Source organism: Phyllobates terribilis, unplaced genomic scaffold (genome assembly GCF_046119375.1).
Source record: "Phyllobates terribilis strain yellow unplaced genomic scaffold, ASM4611937v1 Scaffold_3__8_contigs__length_932513732, whole genome shotgun sequence".
NCBI lineage: Eukaryota > Metazoa > Chordata > Amphibia > Anura > Dendrobatidae > Phyllobates > Phyllobates terribilis.
In genome coordinates this window covers 46,344,061-46,367,867 of record NW_027362763.1, presented here as the reverse complement: position 1 = coordinate 46,367,867, position 23,807 = coordinate 46,344,061, and the positions used below count along the sequence as shown (strand labels likewise).

The 23,807-nt window shown below is 46.5% G+C and overlaps 1 protein-coding gene across 7 annotated transcripts in view; it reads left to right on the top strand.

Moving 5' to 3' along the window:
* The window catches only part of PTK2B (protein tyrosine kinase 2 beta), a 288,178-nt gene extending 270,991 nt beyond the window's left edge, over nt 1-17,187 (top strand). For 6 of the 7 annotated variants that reach the window (XM_073673841.1, XM_073673842.1, XM_073673840.1 and 3 more), the window contains 3 exons: nt 4,992-5,135; nt 14,597-14,677; nt 15,566-17,187. In XM_073673841.1, coding sequence (XP_073529942.1) covers nt 4,992-5,135; nt 14,597-14,677; nt 15,566-15,781 — 441 coding nt within the window. In that variant the 3' untranslated portion in view covers nt 15,782-17,187. The remainder of the gene's footprint in view (nt 1-4,991; nt 5,136-14,596; nt 14,678-15,565) is intronic. The other variant, XM_073673845.1, reaches the window with a different exon arrangement.
* Nucleotides 17,188-23,807: the final 6,620 nt, after the last annotated feature.

Here is a 23,807-nt window from a genome sequence, read left to right as displayed (position 1 = left end):
GTGGCCTTGCAAAGGATGGGCTAAAAAAGTGGTGAAATGATTCCGCAAAATTGATGTTACCAGCAGATACTGTGGTTCTGTTACGGTTTGAGTGCTGAACACTTGACGGTCCCACGGTTGGCAAGTTGGAACTGTGAGATTCACTACGTGCACCACTGGTGTTTTGTGGAAAAGCACATGTAAGATTCTGCAACAGTCTCTGCTGATACTCCTGCATGCGTGCATCCCTTTCTATGGCAGGAATAATTTCTGCAAATTTACTTTTGTACCGGGGATCTAACAGTGTGGCAACCCAGTAGTCAGGATTATTTCTAATTCTCACAATTCGAGGGTCATGTTGCAGGTAGTGCAGCAAGAAGGCACTCATGTGTGTTGCGCATCCAGGAGCACCAAGTCCCTGTTGTGTTGGTGGCGAGGTAACAATCATGCTTCCTTCCTCTGTCCTCTCCCCCCAACCTCGCACAACAGAAATGTGATCAAGGTCTCCCTCATCTGATGAGTCTTCCATCAGTTCGTCCTCCACTTCTTCCTGGGCTCCTGCACCTTCCTCACTAGTTTGGCTGCTACCATGCGCCCTGGTAAAACCATCTCCCCCACCCTCACATGCCTGCCGCCTTGGTGCTGCCGACCGTCTGGACCTTGCAGATGTTAGCCCTTCCGCATACAACTCCTCCTCCTCTACTTCCTCCACCTCCTCTTGTGCCACCACCTGACTCCGAATTCTGTTTAACATGTGCTCCAGCATGTAAATCACCGGAATAGTCATGCTGATAATGGCATCGTCAGCACTAAACATCTTCGTCGCCATTTCAAAACTGTGCAGAAGGGTGCATAGGTCCCTGATCTGAGACCACTCCTCCAGCGTGATTTGCCCCACCTCTGGATCTCGTTGGCCCAGGCTATACGTCAGAACGTATTGCACCAGGGCTTGTCGGTGCTGCCACAGTCGCTGCAACATGTGCAGAGTTGAATTCCACCGGGTAGGCACATCGCATTTTAGCCGGTGAAGTGGCAGGCCCAACGACTTCTGTAGAGATGTAAGTCGCTGAGCTGCGGGATGCGAACGGCGGAAGTGAGCACACAGCGACCGTGCCCTCTGCAGAAGGCCATCTAGTCTGGGATAGTGGGCTAAAAATTGCTGGACAACCAGGTTCAACACGTGAGCCATACAAGGCACGTGTGTGACATTGCCCCGGCGAAGGGCCGCACCCAGGTTTGCAGCATTGTCGCACACGGCCTTCCCTGGTTTCAGGTCCAGTGGAGACAACCATTGATGAAATTGGTTCTCCAGAGCTGACCACAACTCCTCAGCTGTGTGACTCACATTTCCCAGACATTTCAATGTAAAAACCGCCTGATGACGTTGAGCCCTACTGCCAGCATAGTAAGGAGGTGTGCAGGATCCCTTCTGCGCAGTTAGAAAGCTTGTGGCATGACCAGACAGGCTTTGGGTGCAGGTGGAAGACCGAGAGGAGGTTGAGGAGGCAGAAGCAGTGGAGGAACTTTGACATAAAGAGGATTGACGCACAACTCGTGGGGACGGCAAGACTTGGACAGCAGCCCCTTGTCCTGCTGTCACCATAGTTACCCAGTGCCCAGTCAGCGACATGTAACGCCCCTGTCCATGCCTACTCGTCCAAGTGTCTGTGGTGAAATGCACCCTGTCACACACAGAGTTTCTCAAAGAAGCGGTGATGTTGTGTGCGACATGCTGGTGGAGCGCAGGCACACCTTTCTTTGAGAAGTAGTGCCGACTGGGCATCTGGTACTGGGGCACTGCGACGGACATAAGGTCTCGAAAATCCTCTGTGTCCACCAGACGGAAAGGCAGCATTTCTGTAGCCAAGAGCTTGCAGATGGTGAAATTCAACCTCTTAGCTTTCTCATGGCTAGGAGGAAATGGTCTTTTCCTTGTCCACATCTGAGGGACCGAGGGCTGGCTATTGTGCTTAGACGTGGTTGATAAGGGTGTCCCCGGCAAACTGCCGGTCTGTGAGGAAGATGCAGGCGGACATGTTAGGTTGCCTTGATCCAAAGGTGGTGCTATCGATGTCGGACAGCGCTCAACACCAGCTGGTGTTACCACCTCCAAAGAAAATGATGACCTGCCAATCACGCTGGCTGTTGCGGGTAAAGAGGTGGCAGGTCTGCGCCCCAAAACAGGTGTGACTGCTGTCCCCCCAGTCACAGAGGATGAAGAGGCCGCGGATGCACAAGATATGGCAGACGGTGGTTGGCCCGGCCGGCTAGGCCGCATTGTAGCACACTGAGCTTCCCACTGCAACTTATGCTTCATGTCCATGTGCCGGTTCATGCATGAAGTACTCAAACTATGTATTTTTTGGCCTCTACTTAGCTTTTGCTGACAAATGTTACAGATAACACGAGTTGGGTCATCTTTATCGATCTGAAAAAATGCCCAGGCTATGCAAGGCTTAGCACCCATGCGACCTGAAGAGCCACCACGACTTGTGGTGAGAGGCAGAGTTGTGTTTGAGGATGCAGTTGTTGACGTGCTTCCAGTACTACGTCTCTGTCCAGGAAGGCGCAACCTGACCTCGTCGTCACTAGCATCTTCCTCCACCTCCTCTGCTGACCTCATCTCTTGGCTGACTGTGGGTTGACAGTAAGTGGGATCTCCAACCTCATCATCATCACCCTGTGCGTTATCACACCCGTCGTCCTCAGAGCCAACCTGTTCCTGCCCTGACAAAAAACTAAAGTTGTCACTCCAATCAGGTATTTGAGTCTTATCATCGTCTTCCTCATTGTCTCCACCAACAGGAGTTACAGTTTGGGAATGAGGGTCTACATTATGGTCAGAACCTTCTGCGTCTGGTCCTGGATCCGACTCATAAAGATTCTGGGCATCAGTGCAGATCATTTCCTCGTCTGGATTCACAGAAGCGCTGGAGTCGACCTCTGATTCCCAGGCTATAGTATGAGTAAACAGCTCTGCAGACTCAACCATCTGTTCTACCTCATACTCAGACGGGCAGCTGGAGATTTGGGAGCTGTGAGGAAGCAAGTGCGATTTGGGTGACACCTTTGAGGACTGGAGTATTTGTGATGTTGAAGTTGATGTGGAGGAGAGCCCACTTAAAGGAGCACTTGATATCCGTTGAAGCACCTGCTGTTTTTGTGCCTCATCTGGAATTTGTAGCGATTGGCGTGGCCGTAAGAAAGGGATCTTATCACATTGTCCGCTAAAAGAAGTAGACATTTTAGTTTGGCTGGAAGATGGTCTTTCTTCTGCACCTACCCCACGGACACAACCTTTTTTCCCCTTCCCAACACGCCTATTCCCCTTTCCACCAGCAGCAGGCCTTTTTCCACTCATTTTGGTGGTTAACTAATTCACAACTCTGGAGTTGTTTGCACAAAAAAACAATGGATGGTAACCGAGCAGAGCTGAGTGGCCAAACTGTGGTATTAGGCCAAAACTATTGGCTGGGTTAGATGCAGAAACAAATTATATTCAATTTGCAACCTGATGGAGGTCAGTATAGATGGACTAATAGACCAAGTCCCACACACAGCTAGAAGCCCAAATATTTTTTCAGAGGTAGATGCAGAAAAAAATATATTCAGTTTGCAACCTGATGGAGGTCAGTATAGATGGACTAATACAACAAGTTCCACACACAGCTAGAAGCCCAATATTTTTTCAGAGGTAGATGCAGAAAAAAATATATTCAGTTTGCAACCTGATGGAGGTCAGTATAGATGGACTAATACAACAAGTCCCACACACAGATAGAAGCCCAATATTTTTTCAGAGGTAGATGCAGAAAAAGATATATTCAGTTTGCAACCTGATGGAGGTCAGTATAGATGGACTAATAGAACAAGTCCCACACACTGCTAGAAGGCCAAATATTTTTTCAGAGCTAGATGCAGAAAAAAATTATATTCAGTTTGCAACCTGATGGAGGTCTGTATAGATGGACTAATAGAATGATGCTATGCCCAAAAGATTTTACTTCACTAGGTGCAGTAAAAAAATTGGTATTCTATACACAGGTGGTATATCTTGCAACACAGATAGGCTACTCCACTGACTAACACACTCTGCAATAGGCCAAAAAGGATTAGCTTTGCTAGATTCAGCCAAATGCTGTGAAAAAAACTTGCACAGCACTGGCACAGACCTGCCTGGCAAAAACTGATAGGAACTGATGTAACCTAGTCCTGAAAAGGACTGCAATTACAATTAGTCTTTACTCCCACAACCTATCTATTTAAGAGGACAGACCTGCCTGATAAAAGTCGTAGGAAATGCTGTAACCTAGTCCTTAAAAGGACTGCAATCACAACTATTCCCTACTCCCAAGCTATCTGTATATTTGTGCGAAAATTGGCTTGAAATTAACAAGGTATAGCGCACACAGCAACAGCGGTGCCGTCTAACACGCAGCTGCAGCAGTGAGAAAATGGTGGCGACGGGGAAAATGGCTTGGTCTTATAGGGCAAGGACATGTGACATACACTGCCAATGACACATGCCCTTGCTTGTGTGAAAAAAAGCACTTCGCTCCGTGTGTGCGCTGCTGATAGGCTGACAGATTGCACCTCCCCACTGTAAATGCGAGAAAGAGAAAAAAAAATGGAGATCTTCATTGTTCCTGCAGAGATCCATCCCCTGCCCCTCCCCCCGCCCCGCTGTACACTCAAACTGCGTATTAACATTAATTTTCATCATTACTAAGAAAAAATCCAGTTATGATTTTGGTGCACGAACAGTTATCGAACATAACCTCGAACAGCCGAATTTTTCTCAAATTGTTCGTGTTCGCCGACCGGCTCGAACACCGCCCAAAACAGCTCGAATTTGAGATTGGCGAACAGTTCGAGTAGAACAACGCTCATCTCTAGTCATGGCAACAAAGTTGTGAAAAGTCCATTAAGTTTTTTTGCCACCAATGGAAAACTTGTTACATTGTGTCATATCAGGTTGCGGCTGAATATAACACTACTGCTGCTTCTCTCAGGCTCTTCAACCGGCTCCGACTGCCAACATCGATCGTACGGATGACAACGTTTACCAGAGTGTGATGGAGCTGGTGAAATCAGTGCTGCAGCTGAAGAATGACATCTACCAGCTGCCCCCCGAGGGATACGTCAATGTAGTCAAGGTCAGTCCATTGCTCTATAGTCGTTACTTGTGATGAGCGAGCACTAAAATGCTCGGGTACTCGTTGCTTGGGTCGAGCAACTTGGAATAATCGGGTGCTTTACCCGAGCAACGAGCCCAATGTAAGTCTATGGGAAACTCGAGCATTCTTCAGGCGGCTCCCCCCGGCGGTCTGCAGAGGGACTAAAAATTGCCCAAATCGATGGGAACAGTGCTCAAATGTCATGGGAACAGCATGGGGAAGACCCCTGGAAGCATCTCTGACTCCCAGGTCACTGCTGTCAGCAACGTTGTCAGAGTATTACACCACTTTTACGGACTCACAATAAAACATGCAAAAACTAAACCAAAATGGATTTTCCTGGGAAATATATTAAGGAACATCCTTTCCAGGGTAATGACTTGTATATAAGGCAAAATAAATAACCAAAAACAAAAATACTCCTCCACGCCTTGGGTTATATTCACACGTAGCGTTTTTTATGCGTTTTTTCACACTTTTGAATTGCTTTCAACCAAGACAAATGCATTCACTGGGAAATGTAATTTTAACATTTTACAACCTTATCTGGCCATGTGCTGTGTGACACATGCATAAAGTGCTGAAAAGACATGGGAACAGCATGGGGAAGACCTCTGGAAGCATCTCTGACTCCCTGGTCACTGCCTAAAAGTGTGCTCATCATAAGTGATCTTTGGCGCATGCGAAGATGCCTCCCGCCATGCACCTGTCGTTGCAGACTTGCAAGAATCACCATCCACGTCCTTGTCCCAGTGCAGCGTTCAGTTGTCCCTACCCCATTCCTTGGAATGCAAGCGCAAGTATGCAGCCAGCCACCCACCCACAGGCTGCAATACTATACTGCCAATTTTTTGACAGCTGCTTGCACTTAAAAAGTGGCCTTTTAGGCTCGTGGAGGCGGAAGCGTTTCATAACCTCATGCCGTTGGCGACCGGATGTCCATACTTGGTCCCCAGCCGCCACTGTTTCTCCCGGTGTCGTCTCCGCCTTCCACAAGCACGGGTCCCACAACATTACCCGTGCCCTCCCCAGTGCACTTACTGAGAAGGACCGCCTAACCACAAACACGTGGACAGGTAAATGTGGCCAGGGACGGTACGGAGCCAGTCCACAGCTTATTTTGATGAGAGTTGTATTTAGCTCGGTGAAAGGACTGGCATAGAGGGAAACCGTATCTACCCTGCATGTCATTTCTCCCAGGAAGTCCTCTAATGCAGCTTGTTGCAGAAGCAATGGCAGCCCGTCCAACATCAACTCGCCCTTGTCGGTGGTGCTTTGACACATACACATCTTTCTTTGCGCATTTAATTTCATGAATACAGAGTTGGACAATGGCCTGATCTGTAATGCGAAATAACATGCATAAGCATGGCCGATCCACATTAAAAAAGCAGCCATAGAGTGTCCGGGAACCTTCCCCCACACTTTTCTTAGCCAGGGCTGTTTTGCGGGTTGGTTGGGCGGGCCCACCAGAGAACCGGAGACTCCTCTGGCGGGCCCTGGCTTCTCCTTCAGGAGAGTTCATAGTGCCGAGGTGAGGTCATGATGATGATAGAGGCCACCATCTGCTTAGTTTTCTGTTACTTGGAATGCAAGTGCAAGTATGCAGCCAGCCACCCACCCACCCACAGGCCGCAACACTAAACTGCCAGATTTCTGGGCAGCTGCTTGCACTTGAAATATGGCCTTTTAGGCTCGTGGAGGCAGAAGCTTTTCACAACCTCATGCCGGCGGCGGCCGGGTGTCCATACTTGGTCACCAGCCGCCACTGTTTCTCCTGGTGTTGTCTCCGCCTTCCACAAGCACGGGTCCCACAACATTACCCGTGACCTCCCCAGTGCACTTACTGGGAAGGACCACCTAACCACAAACACGTGGACAGGTGAATGTGGTCAGGGACGATATGGAGCCAGTCCACAGCTTTTTTTGATGAGAGTTGTATTTAGCTCAGTGAAAGGACTGGCATAGAGGGAAACCGTATCTACTCTGGGTGTCATTTCTCCGTCACCAGGTTCCGCCCATTGTCACACACGACCATGCCTGGCTGTATGTTCAGCGGTGAGAGCCACAGATCAGGCTGCTGTGTTACAGCTTTCAACAACTCTGCAGCACTGGGCGGTTTGTCAGTTAAGCATGGTATCTTCAGCACAGATTGTTGCCGCTTGGCCAAGGCAGTGCTGTCAGCTTGTAACTGATGTGGTCATTTCGGAGATAGAGGAGGAGTTGCAGGAGCTGAACAATGGGATTACATTGAGGTTATATTGGTGACGCTGTTTTTTATACTAAAGAAAGATCCTATTGTTTTGTTTTCTTTATGTTATTTTTTAAGATAAATGCATTCACCGGGAAATGTAATTTTAACATTTTACAACCTTATCTGGCAATGTGGTGTGTGACACATCATCAGACACATCCTGTTTTATTTATGATGGAGGGACTCTGAAAGTCATAAAGCCTATTTTTATAGGGCCATCAGACGGCCCTTAATATTCTTAAAAGGCCAGGAGTTGTTCCTCGCTATTGTTAGAGAGCCATCAGCCGGCTATGCTTTGTTGTTCCCATTATTAACAAGTGGGTCTCCTATACTGTTATTGCATATCCAGTGACTGCAAGGGCTGCCAAAAATTTGGACGCAACCCAATACCCCTTTGAAGAGACATAGAGGAGGGTCTCAGTAAAAAAAATGTTTCCATTTTAAAGGAGCGGGTCTCCCATAGTGGTAATGCCCATGCTGTGACTGCAAGGGCTGCCAAAATTTTGGAAAAACCCCACTAAGAATTTAAAGACACATAGAGCAGGGCCACAGTAAAAACAAATTCCCATTAGAAAGGAGAGAGTCTGCTATACGGTTATAGGGTATGCAGTGAGTCCAACGGCTGACTAATTTTAGGAAAAACCCCACTAAGAATTTAAAGACACACGGAGCAGGGCTACAGTAACGAGTATGACATGTTCCCATTAGAAAGGAGAGGGTCTGCTATATAGTTATAGGGTATGCAGTGAGTCCAACGGCTGACCAATTTTAGGAAGAACCCCACTAACAATTTAAAGACACATAGAGCAGGGCCACAGTAACGACAAATTTCCATTAGAAAGAAGAGAGTCTCCCATAGTGTTGGCCTGTGCAGTAAATGCAAGGGCTGCCAAAAATTTGGAGGCACTTCAGTGCCCCTTAGAAGAGACGTGGAGGAGGGCCTCATAAAAAAATGTTCCGATTAGAAAGGAGCGGGCCTCCTATATTTGTAATGCCCATGCACTAAGTGTATGGACTGACAAACATTTACCCCTGGGGGGTATACATGAACATACTGTATAAAAATTTTTTTTACGGGCATCATAAACACCCTCACGGACCACGGTCACCCTGGTCATATGGTGGTGGAGGATGAGGAGAAGATGAAAGGCAAGAGCAGATAGCCAAAATCAGGAAGCGTATACCCATGTGTGGGTGTGAAAAGGGGCATGGGAATACACCTCCCAAGAAAAGACACTGGATTTGAGTTTATGTTACGCTGCTATCATTCGGTGGTGTGGAGAAGTCTGGCCCAATCCAGCCCTTGTTCATTTTTATAAGAGTCAGCCTGTCAGCATTTTCAGTTGACAGGCGGATTCGCTTATCAGTTATAATTCCACCAGCGGCACTAAAAACCGGCTCTGATAAAACGCTGGCGGCAGGGCAGGCCAGGACCTCCAAGGCACAGAGAGCCAGTTCATTCCACGTATCCAGCTTGGATACCCAATAATTATAAGGCACAGAGGAATCACGGAGGACGTTGGTACGGTCGGCAAGGTACTCCCTCAGCATCTTCCAAAACTTTGCCCTCCTTGTGAGAGTACCCCGCGCCTCAGGGCCTGTGCGATGGGAGGGTCTGAGAAAACTCTCCCAGAACTTTGACAGTGTTCCCCTGCCTCTGCTGGATTGAAGTTGTGTCTCTCTCGCCTGTACTCCTTGGTTGTCCAATGAAGTGTGCCCTCTGCCGCCAGCGTTTTCAGATGGGAATTTTTTTAATAGTTCCGCAACAAGGGCCTTCTGGTACAGTCCCATTTTTGTAGACCTGTCTGGCTCAGGAATAATAGATATAAAGTTCTCCTTGTAGCGTGGGTCTAGAAGTGTCACCAACCAGTAATGACTGTCACCCAAAATTTTGAGAACGCGAGGGTCATGGGAAAGGCAGTGTAACATAAACTCAGACATGCGTGCCAGACTACTAACAGGCAAGACTTCTGTGTCCTCACCAAGAGGATGACTGACCATGCTCTCCTCCTCCTCCTCCTCCTCCTCTCTGTCCTCTGGCCATCCACACTGAACAGACGGTATGACAGCTGTGCAGGTAGTACCGTCTATAGTGCATGAAACTAGCTCCTGTCCTTCCTTCTCATCCTCCTCTTCCTCATTGTCACCCAATCCACGTTGGGATGAGATGAGGTTTGGCTGTGTGTAATCACCCTGTATGGTTCCTTGCTCCATCTCATCGTGCTCCGCCTGCAATGCATCCTCTTTGATTGTGAGCAGAGAGCGTTTCAGAAGACAGAGAAGCGGGATGGTGACACTAATTATGGCGTCATCGCCGCTCACCATCTTGGTGGAGTCCTCAAAGTTTTGGAGGATGGTACATATGTCTGACATCCATGTCCACTCCTGAGGTCTTATGTGTGGAGTCTGAACTGAATACCGATGGCCTTGTTGATGCTGGTACTCAACAACTGCCTCTTCTGCTCACAAATCCTTCCCAACATCTGCAGTGTAGAGTTCCAATGCGTGGGGACATCACACACCAGTCTGTGTGCCGGAAGCTGCAAACGCTGCTGAAACACGGCAAGGGCGGCGGTAGCTGTAGCTGACTTTCTAAAATGGACACACAGGTGGCGTACTTTAACAAGCAGATCCAGCAGCTCCGGGTAGGATTTGAGAAACCGCTGAACCATGAGGTTAAGTACATGGGCCAGGCATGGTACGTGTGTGAGCTCGCCTCGCCTCAGAGCCGCCACCAGGTTCCAGCCATTGTCACACACGACCATTCCTGGCTGTAGGTTCAGCAGTGTGAACCACAGATCTGCCTGCTCTTTCAGAGCTGTCCACAACTCTTCAGCATTGTGCGGTTTGTCACCTAAGCATATTAGCTTCAGCACAGCCTGTTGCCGCTTGGCCGAGGCAGTGCTGCAGTGCTTCCAGCTTGTGACTGATGTGGTCATTTCGGAGATGGAGGCTGAAGAGGAGGAGGAGGCTGAGGAGGATGAGGTGCAGGAGCTGTAGACCGTGGGGGCAACCCTGATTGACCTAGGGCCCGCAATCCTTGGTGTCAGGAGGACGTGTTCCGTCCCAAGGTCCGACTGGGTCCCGGCTTCCACTTTGTTAACCCAGTGTGCCGTCAGCAAGATGTACCGTCCCTGCCCACAAGCACATGTCCACGTGTCCATGGTTAGGTGGACTTTCCCGGTAACTGCGTTGTTGAGGGCACGGCTAATGTTTTGGGACACGTGCTTGTGTAATGCGGGGATGGCTCACCGGGAGAAATAGTGGCGGCTGGGGACCGAGTACCGAGAGACGACCGCCGCCATCAGGTTGCAGAATGCTTCCGTCTCCACGAGCCTAAAAGGCAACATTTCGAGTGCAAACAGTCGTGAAATGGGAGAATTTAGTAGTGTGGCCTGTGGGGCGTTGGCTGCATATTTGCACTTGCGTTCCAAGGTCTAGGGTATGGACAACTGAGCGCTACTTGAGAGTGTGCAACGAGAGGTGCAGGGCAGGAGGCATCTTCACATGCACCATGGACAGGGGATTGGCTTGCATCCACAACAGCAGAAGAAACAATGGTGCCACCTGCAGACACTGTTCCTGGACCCTGGGGTTCGACCCACAAAGTCGGGTGCTTTCTGCCATGTGTCTGATCATGCTGGTGGTGGTCAGGCTGGTCATTTTGCCACCCCTGCTGATGCTGGCCTGGCAGGTGGTGCAAATGGCCTTTTTGGGGTTATCGGCAGAGTCTTTAAAAAACAACCAGACTCGGGAAGACCTAACAGTTGTACTGGCAACCTCCTTCGTGTTGGTGTTACGGGAAACGGTTGCCTGCCTTCTGTCTGCGGCCACCACACTGCTTCTTCCTGCCTGTTGGGGTGCTCTGCCTCCCTCCCCCTGTGTGCTGCTGTCCTCCTGCCAGGTTGGGTCAGTTACTATATCATCCACCACATTGTCTTCCACTTCCGCACCCTGGTCCTCCTCCTGACTTTCTGGCAATTGTGTCTCATCATCGTCCACCTCTTGTGACACTTTCCCACCGTCGCCTTCGTGTGACCGTGGCTGCTCAAATATTTGTGCATCGCTACGCGCAATCTCCTCTTGCCCCGCTTCAAGTAGACCGGGCGAGAGGCCCGAATCTATTAATGGAAAAGTGAACTGCTCTTCAGAGTGTCCAAGTGTGGGATCAGTTGTCTCTGGGTACTCGGCATGGTGGGCGGAAGGAGGATCAGGGTGAGGAATATGCGGTCCAGACTCACGGCAACTGAGATTTGACCATGTGGAAGACAGGGTGGTGGTGGCTAAGTGACAGGAAGCATTATCCCCTATCCAACCAACAACCTTTTGACACTGCTCTGGGTTCAATAGTGGTGTGCTCCGGTCCCCTAGAAACTGGAAACTGGAAACAGGAAGGTCAGGTGAGAAGATGTGGGTGTTTGTTGTGGCACAATTTCAGCTTGCATACAGCCTTGTCCTCGGCCTCTGCATGCACCATTACCATCACGTCCAGTTCCCCGTCCCTTTCCACGTGCCTTGCCCATTTTAAATGGAGGACAATATCTTCCACGCTCACTACAAATGGCTGAGTTTGGAGCGAACTTATATGTGATCCGTGTGACGGACAAACCACAGTTTTAAATACCTGGCCTGTAGGTAACTATTTTGAACAGCAAACTGCTGTGAATTGCTTCACTGACACAAATTTTTAATGGAGGCCAGAAATGGCAGTATTTTCAGCGCAATTATATGTGATCTGTGTGACGGAGAAAACACAGTTTTAAATAGCTGGATTTCTAGCGCTGTAATATGGAAAGGACCTGGCTGTATTCTGCAGTGCCAACAAGCAAATGGCACAGAAAAACTGTGCTCTCTGGATTGCTTTTTAAGCAAATAATGAGGATTAAGATCCAAAGAAAAGTATTCCTGGCCCCTGAGACCTGGGCCTTTGTATAGAAATATCTAAAAGCAGCAGAAGGCAAAATTGGATTGGAGCCTCTTGTGCTATATGCACTGCAGTCTGCTATATACACTGCCTGCCTATATACACTGCCTGCCTGATATCTCTGCAGATGGATTAGTCCTCAGAAGGACTGTTTGTTAAGATGGATATGTGTAATGTACGGTTTTTCTCCTTACACTACCTAATACACAAGCAAATCTCTCCCTGACGCAGCAGCAGCACCTCTCCCTACTCTGCCTGATCCGGAGTGACTGTGTCCAAGATGGCGGCTCGAGGTGACGCTGTGCGAGCAGCCAATCACAGTAATGCCACAACCAACATGGCTACGACATTACAGTGAGTGGCAGACAATCCCTGCATGTTCATTGGCTCTGTAAAGAACGCCAAAAATGCAGGGAGGAGACCCGAGCTCCCGCCGAGCATCTCGAACAGTAAGATGCTCGGGCGAGTATCGAGCAGTAGCGAGCATGCTCGCTCATCACTAGCCGTTACTTCTCTCATGTTCTTCTGCACCAACCCCATGTCCCTATGTTAGATTCTAAAATCCACCAGCACATATGTGTCTGAGACTTTGTTACCCTTGTTGGGGGAAAACATACTGTATCTCTAGGAAATGCATCTCTAGGAAAGATGCCCATGAAGGAGCTGCAATTGTGTCTCTACCATTACTCGACTTACCCAAAACTAGTGGCATAACCAAAGTCCGATGGGTTCCAGTGCAAAATTTGGACCTGGGCCCCCCACCTGCATGTTGGTTAAATGTGCAGGCCCTTGTAGCGTTCTAGATCCTATAAAGTCATGGCGTGTTCATCCCCATGTAATATTGTCACCCATCCTAGCTGTTTCCTGTAATCTCCCCCAACGTGACTCCCATCCTGTAATAATGTCCCACATCCTGGGCCCCTTCCTGGTTTAATGTCCCCCTTCCTTGTATAATGTCCCCCATCCTGAGCGCCTTCCGGTAATAATGTCCCCCATCATGGTCCCCTTCCTGATATAATGTCCCCTGTCCTAGGCCCCTTTCTGTAATAATGTCCCCCATTCTATAACAATGTCCTCCATCCTGGTACACTGTCCCTCACCCTGGTACACTGTCCCTTATCCTGGGCCCCTTCCTTGTATAATTCTCCCCATCCTGGGCCCCTTCCTGGTATAATGTTCTGCCGCTCTTTTCCAACACATTAAAATGTTCCCCATCTCGGTACACTGTCCCCCATCCTGGCCACCTTGCTTGTATAATGCTCCTCCATCCTGGGCCCCTTCCAGGTACAATGTCCACTGTCCTGGGCCCCTTACTGTAATAATGTCCCCCATTCTATAACAATGTCCCCCAACCTGGTAGACTGTCCCCCATCCTGGGCACCTTCCTTGTATAATACTCCCCATCCTGGCCCCTTTCCCGGTATAATGTCCCCTGTCCTAGGCCCCTTACTATAATAATGTCCCCTATTCTATAACAATGTCCCCCATCCTGGTACACTGTCCCTCATCCTGGGCCCCTTCCTGGTATAATGTTCTGCTGCCCTTTTGTGTTGGAAAAGAGTCCTTTTCTGTAGCCGGCAGCTGACTTTAGTGCGCCGACACGGGCAGCGCATGATGATACTGTCATGTGACGCTCGTGACTGGCATGCTGATGTCACCTCTTATTGGTTGGTGGCATGTATTGCAGTGCAGGGAGCCGGAGGGTCCCTGCACAGTAATACTCTCCAGTTGAATTGAATATGTGTCCTTGGACGCATATGCAGCTGAAATAGCTGATGGGGTCGGCAAGTTCCCCTACTGCATGGGCCCTGTTGTGGTTGCACCATCTGCGACCGCGATCATTACACACAATACATGTATCACACATAAAGACAAACTGAGAACTCAGATACTTACACTGAAATCCTTGTTTTTATCGTTCCTTTAAAGTTTGCACTTAGTTTCACACACACATATTTCAAGGATGACCTGTACCAGTACCAGTGGTAACCCGACTTGACGCTCTATTTGTTGGAAAATTGCTGTACAAATTCCAGTTTAGCAAAATTTGAAGAGCCGCAGGTTGCAAAAAAGTCCTCAAATGCTGTTACTTTTTATGATCTTCAAAATAACTATTAGGAGTAGAGTTGATGCAAATCGATTCGCACCAACTCTAATATTAACCCTTTCATATTCCGCATATATTGGCTGTAACTCACAGTGATGGGTCCGTCCAAGCATCTTAAGTGTTAAACTTTCTGCCTTCTGTCCTTCATCTTCCAGAACGTTGGGTTGACTCTCCGGAAGCTCATAGGAAGTGTTGATGATATTCTCCCGTCATTACCTACATCTTCTCGTACAGAGGTAATGTATCTAATATATATAGTAATGTAATTGTTGTGACCCAATGAGGCTGATTTCCACATTTCTACATTTTACCAAAATTTTTGCAACTTTCATCTAAAATGGAGAAATATTTTTGTATTTTTTTTATCATTTTTGAAATTTTCTTTTTAATCTTTTTTTATTATTTCTATTGTTGGGGCAAGTTACTGCTTCCTAGTGCAGCAAAAAAAATTCCTTGTCTGTATTTTTTAATATTTTATGGGACTGGCATAATTTTTCACGGATTGAATAGCCAGGATTCATCTTGGGCTTCGTAGTGCGGGAAGTTTCTCCACAGTCAGCCGTTACCAGTAGATCATGTCCAACTGTCTACAGTACCCGAGGATCCTCCTGTGGGCCCAGTCTCTGACCCATTAATAGTTCCCAAAGGTCTAATAGAAAACAACCCCATTTGGAGCCAATAATTTGCAACCAGGATCTAATGGACCATCAGAATAAATTCTTGTTATGGGCACAAGAACCCCATTCTGTCAATGAGGGGAACCAATTTTACAAGTGGAAATACTTGGCTACAGTTTTTAAAAAACATAGAGCCACAACTGTTCACAGATTGGGGATGAGCTGCAGTACCAAACATAACCTGTGGACAGGTGTGGCGCTGTTTTTAAAAGACAATAAAAGTTTTTCAAAATCCAGACAACTCCCTTGTCGCTTACATGATTAGTTAGCATTTTGATGGCCCCTTTTGCTATACGTTTTGAGTAGTTGGAAAAGTAAAAAAAAAATCTACAATTTATGAAATATTTTTAAAAAAATATATATTTTTTTAAAAATTACATTTTTTAAAAATTTACATGTCAATTGCCGGTTGATAAAATAGTTGATCTGTTTTTATTTTCCGAGCAGATTGAAGGAACACAGAAACTCTTAAGTAAAGACTTGGCCGAACTGATCAGTAAGATGCGGTTAGCCCAGCAGAACGCGGTGACGTCTCTTAGCGAGGAATGTAAAAAACAGATGTTAACAGCCTCCCACGCGTTGGCCGTGGATGCCAAGAACCTCCTGGATTCTGTGGACCAAGCTCGAGTCAGAGCCAACCTGGCTAAAGTGGCTGCCGAGTGACTCCTAGATGTGACTCGAAACGCGTCAGAAACTGGAAACCTGTTAGAAACTCGAAACGCGTCAACAACTCGAAACGCGTCAAAAACTCAAAACGCGTCACATAGACAGCAAATGCTGCTAACGAGCTGGAGCTATGAACCGGACCAAAAAAAATTCAGCTGGAAATAAAAGAAAAAAAAAAAAGAAACATTGTTACTTTGCTAATTGATGACAATTTATGGATTGGAGAGAAGTATTTATTTTGCAGATGTTTCTGGGATCCTTTTCCTTCAATGGATAAAATGTATTTTTTTTTTTCTGAAATTTTTTGACTTTTGCCTAAAAAAAAAATCTGGACTTTTTACCCTTGGTCGACCATGGACAGGAGCAGTCAGAAATCTCAGCGTTTCTTTTATTTATTATCTCATTTTGTTTTACTGTGATTTTTTTTTTGGAAGCTGATTTTATTGGAGACTGTTGTGCAGTTTGTGTTTGTTATGGCCTCGGTGGGATTGTATTATTATTTTTTTTTTGGGGGGGGTGATGTAGGCGTTTTTTCATGTGGCAGCAGTTCAGTATCTATTTTCCTGTACATAGCAGCTAAAAAAAGTCGTCTCGTGGCTCGAGTATTTAGGAAACAAGACGACAAAAGCGTCAAAATCATCAGGTTTTTAATTTCGGTTCCGATTTACTGTTTTATAGGACGATTTTCGGTAGAACTACAAGTGTTTTATTCTGGAAGGCTTTCGGTTCACCAGGTTTATGAAATAATGAAATGTTTATGTCTATTATTATTATTGTTGGACTGGAACTTTATAAATGTAAATATGGTGGACAAATTCTTCGATTTTCCCTGCGTGATTGGCGGATATGACCGGCTGCGGCTTCACTTTTGGTCGGGCGGGTTAACGTGGCCATTGCCGACCCCAATGTTTATCTCTAAGGGAAAAGTTGAGTCGTAATTACAAATATTCCGATATGGCCAGATGTGTTGTAATTATTGGAAATCATTTTCAATTTTTTTCCCTCCATAGAGAAGTATTGAGATCAAGCAGCAGTCACATTCGTCGCCATTTTTCCGAAAATCACTGGAGGTACTACTCCGAAATGTTACCTTAAATGACTTTTTCTTAAAGTAAATGACTTTTCTTGGTCTATCCTTGGGATAAACAGATCTGAACCGGAAGTGGACACAGTGCCACACTTTCAGTAGTGGCCGTGAATGGTACTGCAAAGTCACTCCCATTCACTTGTTTTGGAGTGATCATGCAGTACCATTCATGGCCACTGCTCAGTGTACGGCGCTGTGTCATTTCCAGTGCACCGTGGTCCATTCAATCAGCGACTCGGTCAAGAGTCGGATCCTCATCGATCTGGTATTATTGACCTTTCCTATGGAATATTAAAGTCCCTTTAAAACATTTAAATGATTGATTTATTTACAAATTTTACCAGAATAGCAAAATTTCCACAACTCTGACTGCTCGGGGGGCTAACCTGCTTAGTTTATATTAATGCACAGTCTATGACTTTGGCTGGTTGTGCAGATGAAGTTCTACTACGGGGAACCATTGGACCAAGCACAAGCACAGAGACAAACCAGAAAGGGACAGGGCAGGTGCCGTAAGTTTTTTTTTTTTTCCTAGAAATGACTTGCACAGCTCCCCCCCTGACTGGGGTCTTCTGCACTAATGTCCGGTGGTCCGCACTGCCACTTCTCCTGCCTTTGTATAAATCAGGTACCATAGTACCATAGCATAGTATTTATGTAGAGCGCTAATGTCCCAATAAAAGTAGGAAAAAAGACAACACCACGTCAGGAGGATAAGTTTTAGGACGTTGGATGCTCATGAGGACCACTCTCCTGCCTTAGTTTGAAACCCCTAAATCATCAAGACTTTGGCTGCAAATCCAGCTGAGGTTTATAAATGGTTCCTAATGGATTTTAAGTACAATACAGCCAGGAATTAGTAAGAGGGAGCTTAGACTTCGGCTGGTAATGGCGGTGGCCGAGAATGCCAAGAACCTCCGGGATTGCATTGGCCAAGCACAAGTCAGAGACAACCTTGGAAAAGTGGCTACTGAGTGACCATGCGAAGGGACTACAGATATAAGCAACATGTGGTCGAATAGACAACAATGGCTGCCAAGGAGCTGACTTTTGGTTGAGAAGTATTAGGATACGTGCACACAACAATATTTTCAAGAGGATTCTGCGTGAAAGCCGCTAGAATAATCGCTTATAAAATGCTGAAAAGAATGACCTTGTGCACAGTAATGAAATGACAACTCGCTCTTCCTATATTCAGTCTTTTAACTGCTTCAGGCTTCGAAAATCGTGAAGCTGCTAAAACAAGTGACCGGATCATTCTTCTGGAGGCTTCCTTTAGATCAGTGGTCGGCAAACTTTTTTGCACCAGGGACCGGCTTTAAGCAAGACCAGTTTTCAATGGCCCGGTGGGGGTGGGGGCGGGGCTTTGGTCATATGTGGGTGGGGTTATGGAGGGGTGGAGCTTAGTGCATACTTATCATATAATTATGACATTTATAATGAGAATGTGATTCAACTTACCATAGGTTCAGAATGAGTGGGAGCACCAGGCTTGTTTCCCTGGATCAGTGGGAGCACTGGGCTTGTTTTCCTGCAACAAGACGGTCCCATCTAGGTCCCATCTGATGATGATGACCACTGCTGCTGCTACTGGACACAGCCACTGCTGCTATGAATTTTCACTGTTATTTGCTTTTTTCACTTTAACCAGAAAATCTGCCGCTGGGCCGCACGACACCAGAACACAGCTACAGGAGTCATAAGGGTGGGACACCTGACGTCATATCTAGCTGCCCATTAGCATCCAGAGCCCCTCCAACTCGCAGCTAGCAGGAGGGGAAGGAGCGCTGGACACACATGACCTGCTTGTCCCTGCTCCTGCCTGAGCACATTCTGCGAGTAGGGCCGCATGGCTAATTATCTATTCACTGCCAGTTCCTCCTCCTCTTTTCTTATAGGCTACTGATCACATGCTGGCTTTCTCCCTGCTGATCCTCTACAACTGTCAGCGGCGCCGCCGACCGGCTGAAAAACCCCAACGGCCCGGTCCTGGTCCGCGGACCGGCGGTTGGGGACCTCTGCTTTAGATCATACATACAGTGGGTACGGAAAGTATTCAGACTCCTTTAAATTTTTCACTCTTTGTTTTATTGCAGCCATTTGGTAAATTCTAAAAAGTTCATTTTTTTCTCATTAAAGTCCACTCTGCACCCCATCTTGGCTGAAAAAAACAGAAATGTAGAATTTTTTGGAAATTTATTAAAAAAGAAAAACTGAAATATCACATGGTCATAAGTATTCAGACCCTTTGCTCAGACACTCATATTTAAGTCACGTGCTGTCCATTTCCTTGTGATCCTCCTTGAGATGGTTCTACTCCTTCATTGGAGTCCAGCTGTGTTTAATTAAACTGATAGGACTTGATTTGGAAAGGCACACACCTGTCTATATAAGACCTCACAGCTCACAGTGCATGTCAGACCAAATGAGAATCATGAGCTCAAAGGAACTGCTCAAGGAGCTCAGAGACAGAATTGTGGCAAGGCACAGATCTGGCCAAGGTTACAAAAGAATTTCTGCATTATTCAAGGTTCCTAAGAGCACAGTGGCCTCCATACTCCTTAAATGGAAGAAGTTTGGGACCACCAGAAGTCTTCCTAGACCTGGCTGTCCAGCCAAACTGAGCAATCGTGGGAGAATAGCCTTGGTGAGAGAGATAAAGAAGAACCCAAAGATCACTGTGGCTGAGCTCCAGAGATGCAGTATGGAGATGGGAGAAAGATCCACAAAGTCAACTATCACTGCAGCCCTCCACCAGTCTTTATTGCAGAGTGGCCCAGCGGAAGCCTCTCCTCAGTGCAAGACATATGAAAGCCCGCATAGAGTTTGCTCAAAAATACATGAAGGACTCCCAGACTATGAGAAATAAGATTCTCTGGTCTGATGAGACGAAGATAGAACTTTTTGGTGATAATTCTAAGCGGTATGTGTGGAGAAAGCCAGGCACTGCTCATCACCTGCCCAATTCAATCCCAACAGTGAAACATGGTGGTGGCAGCATTATGCTATGAGGGTGTTTTTCAGCTGCAATTACAGAACGACTGGTTGCAATTGAAGGAAACATGAATGCGGCCAAGTACAGAGATATCTTGGATGAAAACCTCTTCCAGAGTGCTCTGAACCTCAGACTTGGCTGAAGCTTCACCTTCCAACAAGACAATGACCCTAAGCACACAGCTAAAATAACAAAGGAGTGGCTTCAGAACAACTCTGTGACCATTCTTGACTGGCCCAGCCAGAGCCCTGACCTAAACCCAATTGAGCATCTCTGGAGAGACCTGAAAATGGCTGTCCACCAACGTTCACCATCCAACCTGATGGAACTGGAGAGGATCTGCAAGGAAGGATGGCAGAGGATCCCCAAATCCAGGTGTGAAAAACTTGTTGCATCATTCCCAAGAAGACTCATGGCTGTACTAGCTCAAAAGGGGCTTCTACTCAATACTGAGCAAAGGGTCTGAATACTTATGACTATGTGATATTTCAGTTTTTCTTTTTTAATAAATTTGCAAAAATTTCTACATTTGTTTTTTATCAGTCAAGATGGGGTGCAGAGTGGACTTTAATGAGAAAAAATGAACTTTTTAGAATTTACCAAATGGCTGCAATGAAACGAAGAGTGAAAAACTAAAGGGGCCTGAATACTTTCCGTACCCACTGTACAACCCTAATTACAAAAAGGTTGGGCCTCTGTGTACCGTGTAAAGTAAACAAGAATGCAATAATGTGAAAATCTCTTGTCACATTTTTTATCACACAGAACATAGAACAGATGAGAAGTTGAACTTTCGACATATTCTCGTTTCATTAGAAAGAAATTTTTTCATTTATAAATTGTCAGTGACACGTCTCAGAACAGTTGTGCCGGGACTGTGTCCACCATGGTGCCCTGGCTGTGTCCACTATTGTGCATTGCCTCCTCTTCTTCTTTCAACCGTCTGTAAACATTGGGGAAGTGACGAGACAATTGCTGGAGTTTTGGGAGAGGAATGTTCTCCCCTTGATGCCCGATGTTGGATCCTTGCTGTTCCTCAGTTCGGGGTTTTTGACGCATTTCTAGTTTCACAATACACCAAATGTTTTCTATTGGTGAAAGGCCCGATCTTTAGGTGTCCTGTTCATCACCTGAACTCTTCTTCTGTGCAGTCGAGCTGCCGTGATGGATGCTGTATGGGGTTTACAATTGCCCTGCTGAAATATACAAATTCTTCCCTGAAATAGACATTGTCTGGATAGAGGAGTTGTTGTTCTATCACCTCAATATAATGCTCAGCATTGATGGCGCCTTTCATGTGTGCACTGCAACTGCCATGGGCACTAATGCAGCCCCAGACCATTAAAAATGCAGGAACTGTGCACTGATAAGCAGCTGGATGGTCCCTCTCCATAACAAGCTGGATGGTCCCTCTACTCCGTAACAAGCTGGATGGTCTCTCTACTCCATAACAAGCTGAATGGTCTTTCTACTTCATAACAAGCTGGATGGTCTTTCTACTCAATATGAAGCTGGATGGATCCTCTACTCCATAACAAACTAGATGGTCCCTCTACTCCATAATAAGCTGGATGGACCCTCTACTCCATAACAAGCTGGATGGACCCTCTACTCCATAACAAGCTGGATGGACCCTCTACTCCATAACAAGCTGGATGGTCCTACTCCATAACAAGCTGAATGGTCCATCTCCTCCATAACAAGCTGAATGGTCCATCTCCTCCATAACAAGCTAGATGGTCTCTCTCCTCCATAACAAGCTGGATGGTCTCTCTCCTCCATAACAAGCTGGATTGTCCCTCTACTCCATAACAAGCTGGATGGTCCCTCTAATCTATAGCATGCTGGTTGGTCCCTCTACTCCATAATAAGCTGGATGGTCGCTCTACTTCATAACAAGCTAGATGGTCCCTCTCCTCCATAACAAGCTGGGTGGTCTCTCTACTCCATAACAAGGTGGATGGTCCCTCTACCCCATAACAAGCTAGCTGGTCCCTCTACTCCTTAACAAGCTAGATGGACCCTACTCCATAGCAAGCTAGATGGTCCCTCTGCTCCATAACAAGCTGGATGGTTCCTCTTCTCCATAAGAAGTTGGATGGACCCTCTACTCCATAACAAGCTGGATGGACCCTCTACTCCATAACAAGCTGGATGGACCCTCTACTCCATAACAAGCTAGATGGTCCTTCTTTTGATTCTGCAGGACATGACATCCATTGTTTCCATAAGGAATTTCACATTTTGATCCATCCAACCACAAAATAGTTTTACATTTTGCCTCCGTTCATTATATATGAGCTTTGGCCCAGAGCAGCGTTTCTGGATTGTTTCAATATTTGACTTTTTCTTTGCTTTCATTTGTATTTGTGGATTGCTCAGAGAATTATGTTCACAGACAATGGTTTCTGGGAATATTCCTGAGCCCATGCAATGATTTTCACAACAGGATCATGCCTGTATTTAATGCAATGCTACCTGTGGGCCCGGATGTCGTGAGCATCCCATACTGACTGTCCAACTTGTCCTTTGTGCACATGGATTTCTCCAGAATCTCTGAATCCTCTGGTGATCCTATGTGCTGTAGATGGAGGATATTCAAAGTCTTTGAAATTTTATGCTGAGGGACATTTTTCTGAAGTTGTTCCACAATTTCTAGACATGGATGTCAACAGACTGGTGACCTCCGACCATCTTTGCTTCAGAGAGACTCTGCCTCTCCAATATGTTCTTTTTATACACAGTTATGTGACTAAGTTGAAAATGGACCCTCCGGCTATTTTTCATTTAGTACCACTTAACTTTTCTATCCTTTTGTTAACTCTGTCCCAAATTTTCTGAGATGTGTCGCTGCTATCTTCCTCTGATCTGTGTTCTGTTATAAGGGATTTCCAGACGATTGTAGTTCTGTTTTCTTTTCATTTTACACAAAAAAGTCCTCCAAAAATTCAGTGTAAACGTACCCTTAAACTTTTGCGATACCTGTAGTTTGGGGACCTGTAAACTATTTTCTATTTGCTTTTTTTGGTAAATAGTATTTGGGATTTTTTTCCAGCAGATCTGTTGCGGATTAGAGGTCTGATGGCAGACCAAATTTGGGCTCTAATGATTTACCTTGGGCGTTTGATAGGTCGCTTCTCTGTCCTCACTTATATACTGGAACAAATACGCACCTTAAAATGGAGTTGAACTTTTTGAAAACTTTTAGCTGCGATTGAAGATGGGCTCCAGGGAAAATCTTGGAGTCCATTTTAGTCTCAAAGGAAAGTACATCTCACCTCTGGTCTGCTGGTCCTTTTGTTTCAACAATCTGTTTAAAAATATTTCTCTGTTTAGAATTAACTCCTAACACACCTGGTGGTCTAGTGTTGTGAAGGCGTAATGGAAAGATGTTAATACCATCCCTGCTGGTCTAGTTGTGAAGGCCTAATGGTAACATATTAATAATGCCATCCTTGGTGGTCTAGTGTTTTGAAGGCATAATGGTAACATGTTAATAATGCCATCCTTGGTGGTCTAGTGTTTTGAAGGCATAATGGTAACATATTAATAATGCCATCCCTGGTGGTCTAGTGTTGGGAAGGCATAATGATAAATTGTTAATTCCATCCCTGGGGTTCTAGTGTTGTGAGGGCCTAATGGTAATGACGCACCCCCTGGGGCCATGGGGTACTCAGTAGCCGGGCCGGTCGGTTCTATTTGGGGTAGTCACGGTGGCAGTGACCCGGTCCATGGCCCAGGGTGGTCAATCAATGAAAAGTCAATTGGGGGAATAAAGTTTGTGACGCCACCCGTGGTATGCGGCTATATGGGGCCGCCGCTGCTGTTCAGATCCACCGGGGCTGTTGGTGACGCAGCAAAGATGGTTCAGCTCTCCACGGGCAGAGCTAGGCCTCAGGGCAGTATATAGGACTTGATGAGGTAGATGTTGTTGGTGTAGT